Source organism: Emydura macquarii, unplaced genomic scaffold (assembly GCF_026122565.2).
Source record: "Emydura macquarii macquarii isolate MOO-44397 ecotype Brisbane River unplaced genomic scaffold, CSIRO-AGI_Emac_v2 contig_1253, whole genome shotgun sequence".
NCBI classification, from domain to species: Eukaryota; Metazoa; Chordata; order Testudines; family Chelidae; genus Emydura; species Emydura macquarii.
In genome coordinates, this window is record NW_027131390.1 from 95,978,469 (window position 1) to 95,998,453 (window position 19,985).

At 38.0% G+C, this 19,985-nt stretch overlaps 1 protein-coding gene across 2 annotated transcripts in view; it reads left to right on the forward strand.

Annotated features, from left to right (window-relative positions):
- The window catches only part of NCKAP5 (NCK associated protein 5), a 567,200-nt gene that overhangs the window by 359,484 nt on the left and 187,731 nt on the right, over window positions 1-19,985 (forward strand). For both annotated transcript variants that reach the window (XM_067549546.1, XM_067549544.1), the window contains one exon: window positions 7,934-8,024. In XM_067549546.1, coding sequence (XP_067405647.1) covers window positions 7,934-8,024 — 91 coding nt within the window. The remainder of the gene's footprint in view (window positions 1-7,933; window positions 8,025-19,985) is intronic.

Here is a 19,985-nt window from a genome sequence, read left to right on the forward strand (position 1 = left end):
CATCCATATTAGTAAAACTTTGTAGAATAAGGAGGATACTTTTTAGAAGAAGAGAAATCCCGTTTATGTCACTAATCATTTCTCATCTCTGGTCTCAATTGTAGCTTTAAAGCACAGCTCTACATTGGGGGCATCATCCAGGAGTATGTGTGGGATGAGGGAGCTTTTCTCAGAGGAACTGTACCTCAGAAAGTTCCTTCTCTGAGCCTCAGTTTTCTCAAGTAAAATGAGTATACAGTAGAATTATGCTAACCTGCACACACGGTAATTGGCATGCATAAAACCCCATCATTCTCTGATCGCTTCTCGGCAAAGATTTTATACATACTTGCTTGCATACATATCACTTGCTTATTTTTACAAACTCTACATCATATTTCCTAGTGTACAGTGAATTATTATCGTTTCTGATACACTTCATTTTGAATGAATAAAGTATATTTTGTGGTGCATCATCTCTGCTTCTTTGTTTGTTCACTTACTGATTTGCAAAATTTAATAATTTGCAGTGGATCTCCCAGTCCTTTGTGTTAATTAGAAAAGTTCTGGTATAATAGTACTCAAAGGGGTGTTGTGATAATTAATTGAGGGCAAATCTGTTACCAGATACAGAAGCAATTCCTACTGTCCCTTACATGAGTACATGAGTGGGAGAATTTAGTCTTTAATGACTCTTAAGCACTTTGAAATCCGTGGATGAAAGGCACTGTAGAAAAGAAAAGTACTATTAGTAGTAGTATTAATTATTGGCCTGTTCCTAAAATCTGTCCTAAAACCATATATATCCAGCTTCAGAGGGAATTTCTCTAGCCCTTAAAAATACTTCAAAATCACAGGACCTTTGGAAATGTTGGAGCCATGATAAGAGGAAGTTATTAATAGAATAGAGATGGTTCCTTGTAAAGAATAATTCTTGAGTACACAATCATCTGGAGTCAAACAAACATAGGTGATGTTTTCTCTGTTATGAGATGAGAAGCCTTTTTATAGCCTCAGAAAATTCTGCAGGAGACTAACCGACTGATAACAGATAGTGGTAATTCCTGTTGGAATAAAATACCCTCCCTCTTTCTTGCTTGTTTCCACTTGCTAGCAGTTCTGTGGATAGCACTGTTGTGTGTAGACTAGAAAACTATATAGCATGAGCCTGAAAATTTCATGACACATGTAATGTAATATGAAAACACATGAGAATAGCTTGTTCACATTCAGGGGATTTCCACAAATACTTATTGATAGCAGACCTAGTTTTCATCTTGCACTTCTTTGTATCCACTTATTTCTTTCAAAAGCTGTCGTGTTCCACACAGCACCATCATTATTCATATTAAACACACAGAAATTTGTGTCCACACATACCAGATGTTCTTGGTGAGAACTAGCAGTTTTGGTTGGGTTTAAACGGCATACATACCCATGAGTGAATTAAAGCCTGCAATCTCTGAGTGCCAAACTGCTTTTTTTTTTTAAAAAGTAAAATAGTTTTACTAAATTTTAAAAACTATATAATATATTATGTTATAAATATACACGATATCTGTTTAAAAATTAGCAATCTACTTTTACAGCAAGGATGTATAATTTGTTTCAGTATTTTTGATTTTTTGAGATACCTGGCCTACTGTGTAATTATATGTGGTGCATGTTGTATGAATGAAGATCAAATTTAAAAGCATAAAGTAAAACTGACCTGAGGACAAGCTTTCTTTATATCTGTATTTGTATTTATTTATAATAAACAAGAATGTGTACATTTTCCTAAAATCTAAAACACATTAATGGGAGAAAAATAACTCCCTCCAATGGACAAGGCTTTGGACTAGTCTCAGTCAGTAGAGTTTTGCCATTAACTTCAATGGGACTAGAAAATTTCACTTCTGAATTCCCAGCATTACCTGTGATCTTGGGCAAGTTACATTACATTGTTATGCCTCTGCTTCCACTCCCATCCTTTGTGGTTTTGTCTACTTCAGGACAAGAGTTTTATATATACTGTGCTATATATATACATAATATTGCAATGCCTGGCATGATGGAACCCTAATGTCAGTTGGGATATCAAATAATAAATGAATATATGCTACTATTGCTTCTTTTGAAGGTGGAGTGATGTGAAAGAAGCTTTAAGGGGTAGACCAGAGTGCATACTGAAGTCTTTATTTACCGTTCGGGGAATGCTGCAGGGCTGAATTAGCTGCTCAGAGCCTGAGATGGAATGTTTTGAGTGGTGATGCAGCAGACCTGACAGTTCCCAGTTGGCAAGCTAGTACTGATGAACCCAAGAGAAGACAAATTATATCTGTGTTCGCTCTCTCTTTCTCTCTATCTTTCTGATTTCTATTTCCAATCTGAAATGTTGAATGGGTTTTGTGTATATATGGGCTCTGTCCCATATGGCACTGTAATGCACATATTTTTTTTAGCAGTATAGTGCCCTGAAAAGAAAATGAAACTCCTAGGAAAATGCTCTAACAATAGGGAAAGTTAATGCTTTTAATTTGACCCAAAACAAATTTTTTTCTGACTTTTCCATTTGCCAAGAATTCTGAAAAAAAAAAAAGATTTCAGATTGACCAGAAATTAATTCAATTTTTTTTTAACTGGCAGTGACAACTCTATTAGAAACTAGTAAAGAATCATGTCAAGTAAGTGGCTTCTTTTATGGGATCCTGGGAAGGAAGAGAGTAGGTTAAAGGGGAGGTGTAACTTTTAGTCTGCAAAACAAAGTAAGAAAAAATGCACTGAACAAAATATAGACAGTATGCTGTCTTCACTGATCTAAAAAAAAGCATTCAACTGTAAGCAGAAACGGCCTCTGGGAAATTTTATAAAAGTGTGGCTGTTCCCCCCGCTCCCAAATTCATTAACATGAATTCCATAAAAACATGATTGGTTAAGTACTCTCAGCTCGTAGCCTCTCTAAGCCATTCCCCAATATAAAGGTAAAAAAAGGTTGCATGCTGGCACTAGTCTTCTCTGGTCTCTTCTTCGCAGCCTTTTTGAATTGCACAACTGACAACTTCCAAAGGGCATCTACATAAGTTATATAACTGATGGAAAACTCTTTAGTCTCCAAAGGCTTACTGTGGTTGGGGTTGGTCCTGCTTTGGGTTGGGGTTGGTCCTGCTTTGAGTTGGGGTTGGTCCTGCTTTGAGCAGGGGGTTAAACTAGATGATCTCCTGAGGTCCCTTCCAACCCTAATCATCTATGATTCTAAAGACAAAAGGCCTTGAGGGACTCATATGTGAAGCCCTTTTTGTGGATGATTGTGATCTACATAGTCATAGTAAAAGTGACCTACAGCTTATCCTTGACAAGTTCTCAGAGGCAACTAAACTGTTTGGACTCACCATCAGCCTGGAAAAAACTGAAGTTCTCTTCCACCCAGCCCCATCAACCACTATCACTGAGCAAAACATCACCATTGATGACATACAGTTAAAGAACTTCTATCACCTTACATACCTTGGCAGTGCCATTTCAAATGATGGTTCCCTGGATCAAGAAATATCAAACAGAATATGAAAGACAAGCTAGATTTTTGGAAGAATTTGTCATAGGATACTCAACCACCATACCATCAAACTGTCTATAAAACTGACGATATTTAGTGCATCAGTTATAGCATCCTTTTACATCAGTGTGAAACGTGCAGAATTTACAACAGACACATCAAGCAACTTGAAAAATTACACATGCACTGTCTTCATTCTATTCTGAAGGTCCATCAGCAAGACAAAGTGTCAAACATTAACATAACTAAAAGACAAAAAGCAATTGGCATTGAGGCAATAATTATCAACACTCAGCTTAAATAGCCAAGTTATGTTGTCAGAATGGATGATGGTAGAATTCTGAAAAAAAGTCCTTTATGGAAAAGGTGGCCAAGTTAAACACTTCAAAGACACCCTTAAGCAGAATCTCAAAGCACACAGCATAAATATTAATAACTTGGAAGACACAGCAAAGGGCAGACCTGAATGGAGAGCAACTATCAATAAAGTTTTTAAACACTTTGAAAAAGACATCAGTGAAAAACTGATTGAAAAAAGGGCCAAGCATCATGACAAGTTTTCAATGGGAACATTTTTATATGACATCTACTGTGACCTTGCTCCTTTCAGATCAGACTGTGTAGCCACAAGAGCACACACAAGATGCTGTGAAGTCATCATCAGATATGACTAATAGCTATATAGTTCATCCACTGTTACTGTGGTTCAAAATGTATATGGTGTCTCCCAGATAAAGTTGGCCAGGGGAAAGCCTCACTAGAGGACTAAATCCTGGGGGCAAGAGGCTATTATTCAAACTGGATTTTGAGAGTGGGGGGGGTTGTCTGGCAAACTTTAAAATAATGCATTACATTTTACTGGCATATACTTTAATTGTGTAAACTATAGTAGATTATTATATCATAATTAACTTCTATTAATGCTGTAGTAAATTAGAAGCAGATTAAATTATTATGGTACAGCATGTTTTGTTAAGCAAGTCCTCCTAAAATGGAAGACTTGAGATTCCAATAAAAAAGGACTGCTAGTAATAGCAGTTTGTAAACCACAACGGTAGTGCCTGACAAACTTTGCAGTAAAGCTGAGTCTAGGGGTATTTGACTTGCCTTTTTGGCAAAAGTTTATTTATTCTTGCTCCTTGTTGTACCCTTCTACTGATACCTTATTAAAGGGAACTCAGGACTTTTGGGAATCTAAAGTAAATTTCATTGTACATGCTGAATCAGTATTACAAATAAACTTTTCTTTCTACCTTTCTTAATATCAACAAACAAACAAAAAACCTATATTTAACGTCCGGTTAGAACAACTCTGCCTGTCAGGTGGATGAGTTTGTCAGACTCTGTATTTTGTTCTGCCAATGGAAATTGGAGTTTTGCTAGAAGGAGTATACTCCACAAGGAACATTGTACATTCAGTCCCACAAAGTTGTTAGACAAAATGGGTTTCTGCTTCATACATACATGCACACAAGTGAAAGCAATCCAGAAGAGTCCACCTAATCGTCTGCGCACAGAAAATAGGCTAAGAAACTATCTTGCAACAAATGACCTCTATTAAAGTGCTCTTCACGATTCTTTTTCATAGGTGGTTTGATTTTTTGCACTCACATCATTTTTCATTAACAATTTTGGCCTTGATCCTGCTGACATTGAAGTGAATGACAAAACTCCCATTGACTTCAGTGAGAGTTGGATCTGTCCCTTATTTTGTTTCCTAATTAAATGTGTTTATTCGTTTGCATGGGCTTTACATGCTGTTATAAAATATATATCAGAAAAAGACCCTGCTATAATAATAGCTTTAAAAATTAGGGGTTCACAATTTAGGAATTAAAATATTTTTCAAGTCCTCTTTTATGGATTCTGTTATGAAGCCAAAAGGATTTGGCCTTATGAGTAAAAAGGCTCTGATTAAGGTCAGCCGATGAGCAGAAATGGTTCCAGTCTGCCACTGAAAAACGATGTACCACTGTCTGCAGTGGAGATTAGAGCTGGCTTATTCTTATTCACATTTGGTCAACAGATGGTCCAAGTATTCCATGTGCATTCTGGCAATGCAGAAACATTCACATCAACTAAAAAAATTATGATAAAAATAAGTGAAATGTCACTGGGCATCTGACTAGGCTGAATGGGTCACAATGCCTGCTTCTTAGGAAGCAGGATGTTGCTGGCTGATTTTAAAGGAGAGAACTAAATAAGCAGGAATGTTGTCATTACATTATTAACTACCATGAATTCTGATCAGATTGAAAGACTGGAATAACAGCCAAGTGCACCGAGGTTATATTAGGATGGTACTGTTGCCCCTTGGCCTGAGCGTTAGCCAACATTTGGGCCCTACTTCCATTAGGAATAGATTTTAATTAAGAGAGTCAGGTATTTCTTTGGTGCAGTCGTGTTTATATACAAAGAATGTTTACAAAGTCCTGTTTCTCTGAACTCAGTAGGAACAAACAGTAGCAGGCAGTTCACTTACTCATAATTTCCAAGGCTGCTTTTCCAGCCAGTCCTGTACCGCAATGAGCTCTGTCTGCTCCCTATCAGTGCCACACTTATGACAGCTTTTCTAGTTCTCTGGTTGTTTTCTGCTTCTGACACACCCAAGCACAGCTGCAACCAATTAAAGCCCCAGTCCCTGCACTAGCAATCAGTTCCCATGGAACCCCCTAGGCCCACAAGACTTAGCTTATGATTAGCCTTGCATGCGGCCTAGTGCCTTGGAGAGTGGCTTCCATTATCTCATGCTATCTTACTCAATAAAGGAGCTCAATTGCTTCTTCCATTCAGCCTGAATTAAGAGTAGCTAGCATGCCCATCAGCTTCAACAAATTCTGTGACTGCAGATAGATCAAAGGCATGCTTGATGGCAGCCATTAATACCTACCAGCATAATAGTACAAGCATTCCTTCTTTTAATGTCTGAGCTGAGATTGATCAAACTCTCATGAGGTTATAGTGCCAGACTGTGGCTAGCCCTGCATGGGACATAAGTGGGGGGAGAGATTACTAAGGAGTCTTTTTCCTCTATGGCAGAATGAGCCATGATTCTAGTCTTCACACTCTACCCCGCTCCACACTAGCTAGCACTGCTGTGCTAGGATGAAGAACATACTGCACCTATTCACAAAACTATGTTTAAATTAGTCTCTCTACATTCTGGCTGAGTTGACTTGAACTTTGTTAGGCAGCATAGCCCATCTTTGACCCTCAGTTCCAGAAGGAAATCAAGTTGGCTTTTACTTCATCCCAAACACCTCAAAAGCCTTCAAGGCCAACTAGTTTGTTCCCTAGTCCTATATCTTGATATTTTCACTTAATTGGTGGTATTTCATGAGTAATAGCCCACCTCACCTGCTTTTTGCAGCAAGACCATAAAGGATCCCACTCCCACTGCTATTGCTTTAATATTAAACTTCTAATTTGGTGGCCGCAGGATGCCACGGATCGTACTGGACTGACATAAAGAAGGAGAATAGTTTTTCTGTCTCCGTTATATTACAAACACACAACTGAAGGCAAAATTGTGTGAAACCAGCAAATGAATAGTTTTATTATATATAAAACTGCAATACAACCCTCCTCCCCCTCTGCTTTAACCATCTTTTAAAAAGGGGCTCAGTGGCCTTTTGCCCGACTGACCTTTTGATGCCTTTTGTGTAGCCACATGGCCTGCTCCCCTTACCCCCTTTATAAATTCTAGGGATCAACTGGCCAACCCATTTCTGCTCCTAACTCTTTGTGTGGGAGTGGGGAGGAGTAATATAGACCCACTTTTTTAATCCTTCAAAAGGCGAATTATCAACACGCTTGTAAATTTAACTGACACATTTTCACAAAGCTCTAGTTTTGATGATTTCTTTGAATGGAAACCAAACATACGTGGAATAGGGAAATTTTAAGAAATTTTATTTTAATGACCCTGTAACATAAATGAGGAGTAAGGGAGTCAATGCCAGGAATTTTCTTTGGGAATAAACTGTCCACGTTATGCACAGCTGACTAGAAATGCAGCAGTACTCACAAGATGTTGCGTTATTTCACTTTTCTGGAAAATTATGAATGATTTTTTTTAAAAGGTACTAATTTTATCATTCTGTTGCTGCTACAACACTGACATCATTTTTAATGCCTGTTGGCTACATATGCTGTCTGATGTTTATTAAACTCCCTTTGTAGCTCAGTGAAAAATGAAGCTCTCACTACCCTACATATTTAAAAGGTAAAGTAGCACTTTAAATGTGATAACCATAGGCTCCGGTATAAAAGCTAAGAGAGTTCCAAGATCAGGACATCCTATGAATATTAATTTGGTAGTAGCCAGTGAAATGATGTATTTTGTCCTTTAGCTGACCCTAAACACTATGTTTTATCCACATACAGATTGCTGACCTTTAAAATATTTTCATTCTTCAGGATGGAGGAGACAGTGAGAAATCTACTGCAGAATCAAGGACTCCCAGACCAGAATGGAGAGGGAACTGTTACTATCATGAAGGTGTATCAGGTATTGGTGGCTTTTCTATTGTTCACATATTAAAAAAATCTAACAAGTGGTTGCTCTATATTTTCAACATCTATGTCTAAGTATTTTGTTCTGTCTTTATGAGTTATAAATGCTGGCAATCTATTATTGTTACATAATTCAGCATATCTGAATTTTAAATAATAAATAAATAATTCAGTAAGTTCTTCCTTACTTTCTCCAGGTGTTCACCTCTACTCTATAGGTTTTCCATTTCCATAGTTATGTTTTTATCTTCTTGTTCCTTCCCAAAAAACTCTTTGCTTTATTACTTTAATTGTTACATCTATCTTTCAGAAGGGTAACATGAACCAAATTTTAAGGCTTATTAAAGAACGTGAAATGTATGGTAAAATATTCCAAAGCGCCTAAGTCACAAGATTTTACCACAAGACTGTCAGAGCACTATTCTATCAACCCATATTTCTAGCATGTGGTAGTGCCCTGCATAAAACTGCACAAGTTCTTCTGACTTGTGTGGTAGGTGTGCTTTGTCACTTGAACCTGGGATATAAGGAAGGTGAGAGTTCCTCTGAACAGAGAAAACTAAGGGGCTAGAACAGAGTTGGTTCTAGAGAGAGAAACTGAGAGAGAGCCAAGTTGAGAGAGGAGTCTTATACTATGGTTTATGATTTATTACATTTTTATGTTGCCCAAGAAGAGCATGAGATTTGACACTAACTGAGGATCTTCACATTCTCTTGAGTATGTTGAAATATATTCTGCCCATATACACAGACATTCTGAAATTTCAATTATTTAAATATTTAATAAGGACTGTCCCAATTATTCTAAAGGTTGCATTTCCTTGGTCAGACAGAGAAGACCTCAGCGCTTATTCATACCTTTACTAACAATCCTACAAAAAATAAAGTGTTGAAACATCCTACTTTGCAATTCTCCAGATAATGAGACACTTGTGAAAAACAGTGTATAGATACTTTCATCTCTCTTCTTACAACCAGTGGATGAGAACAGACTAACATGCAGCCATAAAGCCAAATAACAGTCACACTGTATCAAAGGCTTCAGAATCATAGGCAGTTAAGACTTAACCTAAGGTTATGTATATGTTCAAGTAACTCATATGGAAATAAATGTTAAAGATGGTTCATTGTCTGATTTAGTAGTTAAGGCACATGGCTAAAAGTCACAACTGTCATGGATTCTATTTTTTGGATCTGCCATTCTTTCAATGTGTGATCTTGGACAAGTCACTTAATATCTTGTTAACCTGTCTGTGCTTTAGTTTCCTTGTCTGTCAATTGGGAATACTAATAGTAGCTAACCTCACACATTGCTATTCTGCTGCTTAAATAATTTAATATTGGGATTCTTCTATAAGAGTTTCTCTATAATTGCAACATACGTTTTATTGTTCCATTTATTTATTATACAAAAATCATGCTCAAAGCAATTTCTTCTTTCCTGAAAGAATAGCCAGCCTACTGCATCATATGACATTCAGTGATGAACAAAGGGGGTGAAAAATGAGGGAGATTGTTCTTGAACATTTTACTTATTCTGAATTACTTTTCAATTCAGCCATGTCAACACCCGTTTTTGTTCACTTTTCTGCAGGATTTCACAGTAATAGGTTTTTAGGTTTGCTCAGATTTTAAAAAAAGGCTGTTTTTCATTTGAATGCCTGTATTCATGTAACAGCAAAGGCATTCACACACTGGATATTTGCTATTTAGGCCAGACGTGTCCACTCTATGTATTTAGTGTTTGTCATCCAATCAAGAAAAACAAACAATACCATGTGACTTAAGTGATCAATCATGCTAACCATGCATAATAATCAACAGGCAATAGCTGAAGGCATCACCACAGCAAATAGTTTGCAAAGAACCCATTGTCTTAAAAACTTACAAGGTGTTTGAATACTCACTAGTAATGAGTGTGTTCAAATCAGCTTTTCTACCAAATGACTGGAGGATACTTAATGTGACACCAATTTTTAAAAAAGGCTCAAGAGGTGATCCCGGCAATTACAGGCCAGGAAGCCTAACTTCAGTACCAGGCAAATTGGTTGAAACTATAGTGAAGAATAGAATTATCAGATACATAGATGAACACAATTTTTTGGGAGAAGCGTCGTCATGGATTTTGTAAAGGGAAATCATGCCTCATCACTCTACTAGAATTCTTTGAGGGAATCAATAAGTATGTGGATGAGAGAGATCCAGTGGATATAGTGTTCTTAGATTTTCAGAAAGCCTTTGACAAGTCCCTCACCAAAGACTCTTAAGCAAAGTAAGTGGTCATGGGTCATGGGATAAGAGGGAAGTAACTGGTTAAAAAATAGGAAACAAAGTGTAGGAATAAATTATCAGTTTTCAGACTAGAGAAAGGTAAATAATGATGTCCACCAAGGGTCTGAACTTAGACCAGAACTGTTCAACATATTCATAAATGATCTGGAAAAAGGGGTAAACAGTGAGGTGGCAAAATTTGAAGATGATACAAAACTACTTAAGATAGTTAAGACCAAAGCAGATTGCAAGGAGTTACAAAGGGATCTCACAAAACTGGATGACTGAGCAACAAAATGGCAGATGGAATTCAATATTGATAAATGCAAAGTAATGCACACTGGAAAACATAATCTCAACTATACATATAATGATGGGGTCTAAATTAGCTGTTACCACTCAAGAAATAGATCTTGGAGTCATTGTGGATAGTTCTCTGAAAACGTCCACTCAATGTGCAGTGACAGCCAAAAAAGCTAACAGAATGTTGGGAATCACGAGGAAAGGGATAGATAATAAGACAGAAAATATCGTATTGCCTCTTTATAAATCCATGATATGCCCACATCTTAAATACTATGTGCAGAACTGGTCGCCCCTTCTCAAAAGAGAGATATTGGAATTGGAAAAGGTACAGAAAAGGGCAACTAAAATGATTAGGGGTATGGGAAGGTTCCATATGAGGAGAGATGAATAAGACTGGGGCTTTTCAGCTTGGAAAAGAGACGAGTAAGTGGGGGATATGATCGAAGTCCATAAAATCATGATTGATGTAGAGAAAGTAAAGAGGGAAGTATTATTTACTCCTTCTCCTAATAGAAGAACAAGCGGTCACCAAGTGAAATTATTAGGCGGAAGGTTTAAAATGAACAAAAGGAAGTATTTCTTCACACTAAACCTGTGGAACTCCTCACCAGATGATATCATGAAGGCCAAGACTATAACAGGGTTCAAAAAAGAACTAGACAATTTCATGTAGGATAGGTCCATCTATGGCTATCCACCAGGATAGACAGGGATTGCTGTTTGCCAGGGGTTGGGAATGGCTCACAGGATGGATCACTTGATGATTACCTGTTCTGTTCATTCCCCTCTGAAGCATCTGGCATTGGCCACTATCAGAAGACAGGATACTGGGCTAGATAGACCATTGGTCTGACCCTGTCTGGCCATTCTTATGTTATTAAAAATCCAATTCTGCACATACATCATAAACAGATATTGGCAACATTTGTCATGAATTATATCACAAACACTTTAAATACAAACCTATCATATCCAAGGCATTCTAAATAATATCAATCATTTTTTGATATATCAGCATATTTCACTGTTGGGAGTAACATCTGGGAGTAAAACCCTAGCAGCTACCCTTTACACTTTGGTATATGTGCTTCTTTGGGTGTTTCCCATCTGCATCTCAATTCCAAATCTGGGATAAAAAGTGTGAAAAGCATATTTATGATGTAGCAGAATACTTGTCACGCTGCCTGGAGTGGCTCATGACTATGAGCGCCTACCTCAGGGCAGACTGTCAGAAAACAGGGCAGACACCTCACACTGGTAGTGTGTTTTATAATTAGATTTCACCAAGCCAGTGACAAATCTGAACTCCTGGATCACTATACCAGTCTTATCATGGGGTCACAGACAGTCCCCTCAGACTCTCCAGTCTATCTTCCCACCCAGACAAACTGGACTTTGTGATAAAAGGTCACTTAAACCAAAAATCATACCACATCAGGTTGCTTTCAGGCCCAAGAGACTAGTCACTTACCCCAGCTCAGCTGGTTCTATAGATCTTACACCAAAGACAATGCTGGCAATCAATTCTTTAGTAAACTAACTAAAGTTTTACTAGTTAAAAAAGGGAAATGAGATCTTGGAATGTTAAAGCAGGTAAAATATATGCAAAGATGAGTCAGTTTGTAACTTCAAATGGTGGCAGTGATGTAATAAACTGCCAGTTTCCCAAAATTCTTTTCTGGGTACCCAGATTGTCTCTGGGGATCTCTGCTTTGCATCTGGTATGCTTCCCTATAAGAGTCCAAACAGTCCAGAGATAAAGGATCTTTCCTTGAATCCATTCTTATAGTTTCTTCTCACAGAAAACAAGCTGACAGTGAGAACCCTGTGGCACCTTAAAGACTAAAAAAATTTATTTGGGCATAAGATTTCATGGGTAGAAACCCACTTCGTCGGATGGAAGCTGCCAATGTCACTACCTACATGGGCTTTTCCTTTGATGACAGAGAGTGTGGAATGCATTTTGAGTCTTTGACCTCCAGTCATCACACACAATGACCATTTGCTTTGAAATTAGCTCTTTTCTGTTAGAGTTCTTCATTTGCATTTTACAGGGGTAAAATTCTCATTTGATGGGTTATTTAGTTACAGGGGTATACACAATGTAAATGTTTGCTACTACATTATAACAGGATACAGATGAGTGAAAACAATGCAAGTAACAGCCCATGAAGTTTAAACACTAAATACACACTTATACATTTAACAATCATTTTGATCTATACTAATACAAAAGTGAATTGGCCTAAGGCTTTGACATGAGCTGACACCTGGTCTACCAACATCACACTTGCTTTACATTAGACTGTATAGACTGGGCAAAAGTTTTAGTTTCAAACATGTTTTGGAGAATAATGAAGATTTAGGGATACCAAAATGTTTCATGAATTTGTGTCAGGTTTGCCAAATTGTTTAAGCTGGAGAACCTCCCCTCCCAGACCCAAAATTCAAAAAAAGTTGCAATGTTTCATGTAGACATTTATAAACAAAAGTTTCAATTTCTTGAATTTGAAATGAATTTTCATTTTGATGTTTCCTTCAATTTTATTTTTTAAAATGTAAAAAAAGCTCAAAATGTAATTGAAACATTTAATTTTGGATTGAACAAAACAGTTTGTTTACCCTGAAATGATTTTGCCCCTAATTTTTGGAATTATCAATAAACTAAAAATACAGTTATTCACATAGCTCTAATGCCTAATTATTTATTGAGTGTAATTTACAAAATATATAAGTACAGTTGGTTCTCTTTTTTTTAAACTAAACACACCTCTGAGTTTGTACAGATCAATTCTCTAATTTTTCAAAGTCATTTTGAATTTTAATCATGTTCTCCAAAGCCCTACCATCTTGGTGTTGTAAGCATAGTCTCCACTCCACTATTCAAGTCATTACTGAAAACATTGAATAGTACAGGACCCAGGACTGACCCCTGTGGGACCCTACTAGATACACCCTCCCAGTTCGACAGTGAACCATTGATAGCTACTCTGTAAGTACAGTTGTACACCCACCTTGTAGTAATTTCATTTACACCACATTTTCTTAGTTTGCATATGAGGATGTCATGTAGGACAGTATCAAAAACCTTACTAAAATGGAGATTAATCACAACTACTGCTTTCCCCTATCCACTAGGCCAGTTACCCTGTCAGAGAAGGATATAAGTTTGGTTTGGCATGATTTGTTCTTGACAAATCCATGCTGACTATTCCTCATAACCCCACTATATTTTAGATGTTTACAAACTGATAATTTAATAATTTGTTCCAGGATCTTTCCAGGTTTTGAAGTTAGGCTGACTGGTCTATAATTTCCCAGGTCCTCTTTTTTCCCCTTTATAAAATAGGCACTATTTGCTCTTCTCCAGTCCTCTGAGACCTCACCCATCCTCCATAAGATAGTTGCTAATGGTTCTGAGATCGCTTCAGTTAATTTCTTATGTACCCTAGGATGAACTTCATCAGATCCTGCTGATTCGAATATATCTAACTTACCTAAAATTCTTTTACTTGTTCTTTCTCTGTTTTGGCTTACATTCATTCCCCCTAATTGTTAATATTAATTGTGTTAAGTATCTGGTCAAAGTTAACCATTTTGATTAAAACAGAAGCAAAATTGACATTAAACACCTTAGCCTTCTTGATGTCATTAATATTTGGCTCTCCTTCCCTGCTAAGTAGAGAACCTACACTTTCCTTCGTCTTTCTCTTGCTCCTAATATATTAATAGAACCTCTTCTTATTGCCTTTTATATCCCTTGCTCAATGTTACTCACTTTGTGCCTTAACCTTTCTGATTTTGTCTCTATATGCTCATGCTGTTCTTTCGTACTCCTCTTTAGCAATGTGTCCATGTTTCCACTTTTTGTATGATTCCTTTTTTGATTTCCAGATCATAAAGAGCTCCCGATGGCACCATATTGGCTTCTTACTGTTCTTCCTATATTTCCTTCACATCAGGATAGTTTGCGGTTGTGCTTTTAATATTGTCTCCTTGAGATAGGGTTGCCAATTTTGGATGGAGATATTCCTGGAGGTTTTCTGGCAGTTTTATCACATGACATAATCTTTAATTAAAGATTAATTCCTGAAAACTTCAGGACAATCCCAGATGTTTGGCAACTCTACCTTGAGAGTCTACCAGCTCTCTTGAACTCCTTTATCCCTTAGTTTTTCTTTCCTTGAGACCTTACATACTTTGAGTTTTTAAAGCCTGCTTTTTTGAAGTCTATTGTCCTTATTCTGCTGCTCTCATTTCTTCCTTTCCTTAGAATCATGAAATCTATCATTTCATGATCTGATTCATCCAAATTGCCTTCCACCTTTAGATTCACAACCAGTTCTATCCCATTGGACAGAATAAAGTCTAAAATGGCTGTTCCCCTAGTTATTTCCTCCACTTTCTGAAACAAAAAGTTACCCCCAATACATTCCGATAACTTATTGGACATTTTGTATTTTGCTGTATTATTTTTAAAACAAGTATCTGGATAGTTAAAGTCCTCCATTGCTACCAGGTGGTGTGTTTTGGATATTTCTATTGTTTGTTCTAGAAATGGTTCATTCATCTCATTTGGTGGTGTATTGTAGATCCTCACCATGATGTCACCCCTCTTTTTTTCCCCTTTCCCTTTACTCAGTGCTTTTCAGCTGGTCTTGCTCTCATCTCCTTCAGGACTGCAGTACAAGTGTATACATTTTTTATGTACAATGCATCACCTATTCCCTTTTTTCTCCTGCCTGTCCTTCCTGGCAGGAATACCAATAATCCAGTCATGAGATTTATTCCACCAAGTTTCTGTGATGCCAATTGTCATAATTTATCTTATGTACTAATACAGTCCACTAGAATCATCTTATTTATTCCCATACTCCTTGCATTTGTATATAGATATCTAAGAGGTTGAGCAGATTCCCCTATTGATTTCACTCTTGTTGCTTCTATGGCCCTACTGTAGTTTTCCATGTCCTCCACAACATGTAGTTGTCTGTTAAGGTCACCTTTTTATGTTTACCTGTGGGCTTTTTCCACCTGCCCCTTTTAAACCCGGTTTAAAACTCTCCTCGCTAGGTTGGTGCTCTTCCCTGTCTTGTTCAGGTGGACCATCTCTTCCCAGTAGACTACTTCCCAGAACAGCATCCCATGGTTGAGGAAGCGAAAACCCTCCTATTGACACCATCTGTGCAGCCATGCATTAATCTCCAGGATGCTATGTCCCTGCCTGGGCCTTTACCCTCAACCAGGAGGATGGACAAGAACACAACTTGTGTCCCTGACTCCTTCACCCTCACTTCCAGAGCTCTATAATCATGGGTGATCTGTTTAGGGTCATATCTGTTGCACAGTGGTCATTTCAGTGGAATAGTAATAAGATACAGCTCATAGCATGCATTATTATTAATAAACTGTGTTAGGCCTTGTCAAAATTTTCACTTGTAATGAAGATTCTGCACACTTATAGTACAGGGAACTGCCTTGGGGGAATTTCAGTAATTTGGGTTTAAGTACCGTATACAATGTAACTGAATTTAAAGAAGGAATGCAAATACAATTCTCTTCAATTATAGTGCATGGATTTTGCATAATAATAGTTGAGAAGAAGGTTACAATGAATATTCACATACATTGAGAGCATAATATGGAATAAAGAGTGTGTGTGTTTTAAGTCCTGAGAAGTGGTACTCAAAAGATCTGGAAATTCAGTTTAGTTAAAGACTCCATAATTCAGAAGCTTATCTGAAGCTTATTGGGTTGTTAACCATGTAAGCCTAAATCCACTGAGGCCAAACAAATGTTTGCCCATTCAAGATGCAAATCCTTTATGGGAGATGGGAAATGGTCACTCTGAATAATCAGGAGAAAAGGATGAATCCAGTTTGTTAAAGCAAGGACTTTGCAAGCCTTTGTGCATTTATTTATTTTTGTGATCCAGAAATCTGAGAGTAGATTCTTTCTTATCCACTAGATCCTTTTACTGAATATATGTCACAGGGAGAGTCTCAGCTGATTAAAGATCAGACAGGCAAGTGGAGTCTTTCAGGTTTCCTTTAAACTTATTTTGACTTTATCCGCCAATTTGGCAATCAGAATAGATGAGGAAGACAAAAAGTTTGCTGCAAGTCAATCATAGTTCAGGAATTGCCAGACAAGTACTCTGAAGTGTAGTACAGACAAACATACATGTGTTTATATACATTATATAGGTTACCAGAGAGGAAGGATTATCTTTGTGTTTCAGTCACTAGGACTGAGAACACCAGAGGTCAGTTCCTACCTCAGCCACAGACTTCCTGTGTGACCTTGGGCAAGTCGCTTCACTTATTTCAGTTTTTCATCTGCAAAATGAGGCTAATAATACTTCCCTATCTCACATACGCATTAAAGATGAACTGCTCATTGCATGTGAGCTGCTCAAAAACTACAGTGATGGGGGATGGATGGATAATATATAGACATGGAGTATGTCTACACTGCAGCTGGGAGCAGATAGACAAACACTTATTAGGTCTGCTCAAGCTATGTACTAAAAATAGCAATGCAGCTGGGGATGGCACAGGCAGCAGCTCGGGCTAGCCGCCCAAGCATGTCCTCAGGGGGTCCGAGTGGGTTTGTACTCAGGTGGCTAGCCTGAGCTGCTGCCTGTGCTATCCCCAGCCACATTGTTATTTGTATTGCACTAGCTCTGCTGGAGCTGGTAGGAATCTGTTTATCTGTGCTGGAAAGCATGATCCCAGCAGCCGTATAGGCATACACTTAGATGAAGAATACAAGGCTTTTCACATTTCTTCATGAACTAGAAAATAGGCTCATTTTCACAGAAGAGTTTTCTAGATATACAATTTAAAAAAAAAAAGGGAACTAATTTCAAGTGAAAATGGGACAGTTTTCAAGCAAAAACTTTTCTCTTTCATACAAAAAGAATGGGGAAATTACCCCTACCCCAGTTTCTCTGATTCTTTGAGATGAGTTGTCAACATGGATTCCACTCTTGGTTCACAAGCACCCCATGTGCATGGGATGAGGTTTTTTTTGCTAGCATGGTCCGCTGGGATTGTGCCTATGTCATAGATGTCTTTGCCCCTTCCTCCTGAAAAAAATGGCAGTGCAGGCCCAATTATCCCTCAGGTCCTTTGCCAACACGGAATTTGAGAGGAGAGGACTGTGTAGTAGTGGAGTGGGAGAACCGGTTGTGAAATGCACTGGACAACACCTCTCGATGAGCTGCAGTTACTGTAATGTAAGTAACTGTTCTTTCTTCAAGTGATTTTCTGCGCAGATTCCACTCATGGTAACTAATAAGAAGTTTTCTGTTTGCTTGGAAATGGATAGCAGTCCTACTTAACCAGTGACTGCACAGGACCACCTTACCAAAGCAGGCATCCAATCTAGAAGCCTCTACTGAAGAGGAGTGTATTGTGAATGGGTGGACTGAGCTCTGTGTAGCTGCCCTACAGATTTCAGAAATAGGGACATTCTCCAAACAGGCAGCAGAGGCTGCCTGAACTTGAGTGGAATGAGCTTGAAGTGGATAGATGGATCTAACCTGGCCAATTCATAACCTATCCTTATATAATTGGAGACCCAGTTAAATTGTCAGACCCTTAGACCTCACTGCAAAGACCATAGATAGTTTAGGTATGTTCCTGAATGTGTTTTTCCTGTCAGGGTAAAAAGACCAGTGCCCTTATTATATCTGGTGTGTGGAGTTTATCTTTCCCCAAGGTTGATTGATGGTTGAGGAAGAAAACTGGGAGATTAATGAATTGGTTTACATGGAACAGCTGTAGGCAGGAACTTGGGATGAGGCCTGAGAGTGACCCCGTCCTTCTGAAGCACTATGTAGAGGGGACCCGCCATAAGGGCCTGAATCTCCCAACCCTTCGAGCAGACGTAATGGCCACCAAAAAGGCAGTCCTCATGGATAAGTAGTATAGAGAACAGTTTGCAAAGGACTCAAAGGGAGGACTGATCAAACCTTTTAATACTATATTGATGTTCCAAATGGAATGGCGCTCCCAAATTGGGGGGGAGAACATAAATGAGGCCTTTCAGGAATCTAGCCATGGCTGGGTGGAAAAATACAGTGTGGACCTGATTAGGAGAGTAGTGTGCAGATATTGCTGTTAGATGGGCCCCTATGGAGCTGATAGTCTTGAAGCAATCTGGATTTTCTATCAGACAGTCCAGTATTGCTGAAATGGGTTTTGTCAAGGGGACAGCTGGTGCTGAGATGCCCAAATAGCAAACCTATGCCATTTAAAAATCTGTCTGTTTGGGGTTTTCCTACTTTGGAGCAAAATGTTCTGAACTTCAGCTGAACAGTTTTTCAATGGACATCATCCAGACAGCATTCAAGCTGTCAGATTTAACACAAGTGAGTCCAGAAGTAGCATCTGTTATTCACCAAAAAGTTTAGTAGCTTTGGACATCTAACTTAATTATTGCCAGTGAAAATGAGGTAGGATCAGAGGCTAAAAGAGGAAAAGAACAAGTTAAAAATTACTTTGACAAATTAAATGTCTTCACGTCACCAGGGCCTGATGAAATACATTCTAGAATACTCAAGGAGCTGACTGAGGAAATATCTGAGCCATTAGCGATTATCTTCAAAAAGTCATGGAAGACTGGAGAGATTTCAGAGGACTGGAAAAGGGCAAATATAGTGCCAATCTATAAAAAGGGGAATAAAGACAACCCAGGGAATTACAGACCAGTCCTTTAAACTTCAGTATCCAGAAAGATAATGGAGCAAATAATTAAGCAATCAATGCAAACACCTAGAAAATAATAAGATGATAATTAATAGTTGGCATGGATTTGTCAAGAACAAATCAAGTCAAACCAATCTAATAGTTTTCTTTGACAGGATAACAAACCTCGTGGATAGGGAGGAAGTGGTAGATGAGTATATCTTGACTTTAGTAAGGCTTTTGATACTGTCTCGCATGACCTTCTCATAAACAAACTAGGGAAATACAACCTAGATGGAGCTACAATAAAGTGGGTTCAAAACTGGTTGGAAAACTGTTCCCAGAGACTAGTTATAAGTGGTTCACAGTAAAGGGGAAGGGCACATCAAGTCCCACAGGGATCAGTTCTGGGTCTGGTTCTGTTCAATATTGTCATCAATGATTTAGATAATGGCAGAGAGAGAGTAAATTTATAATGTTTGCAGATGATACCAAGATGGGAAGGATTGCAAGTGTTTTGGAGGATAGGATTAAAATTCAAAATGATCTGGACAAACTGGAGAACCAGTCTGAAGTAAATAAAATGAAAATCAATCAGGACAAATACAAAGTATTCCACTTAGGAAGAAACAATCAGTTGCACACATACAAAATGGAAAATAACTACCTAGGAAGAAGTACTGATT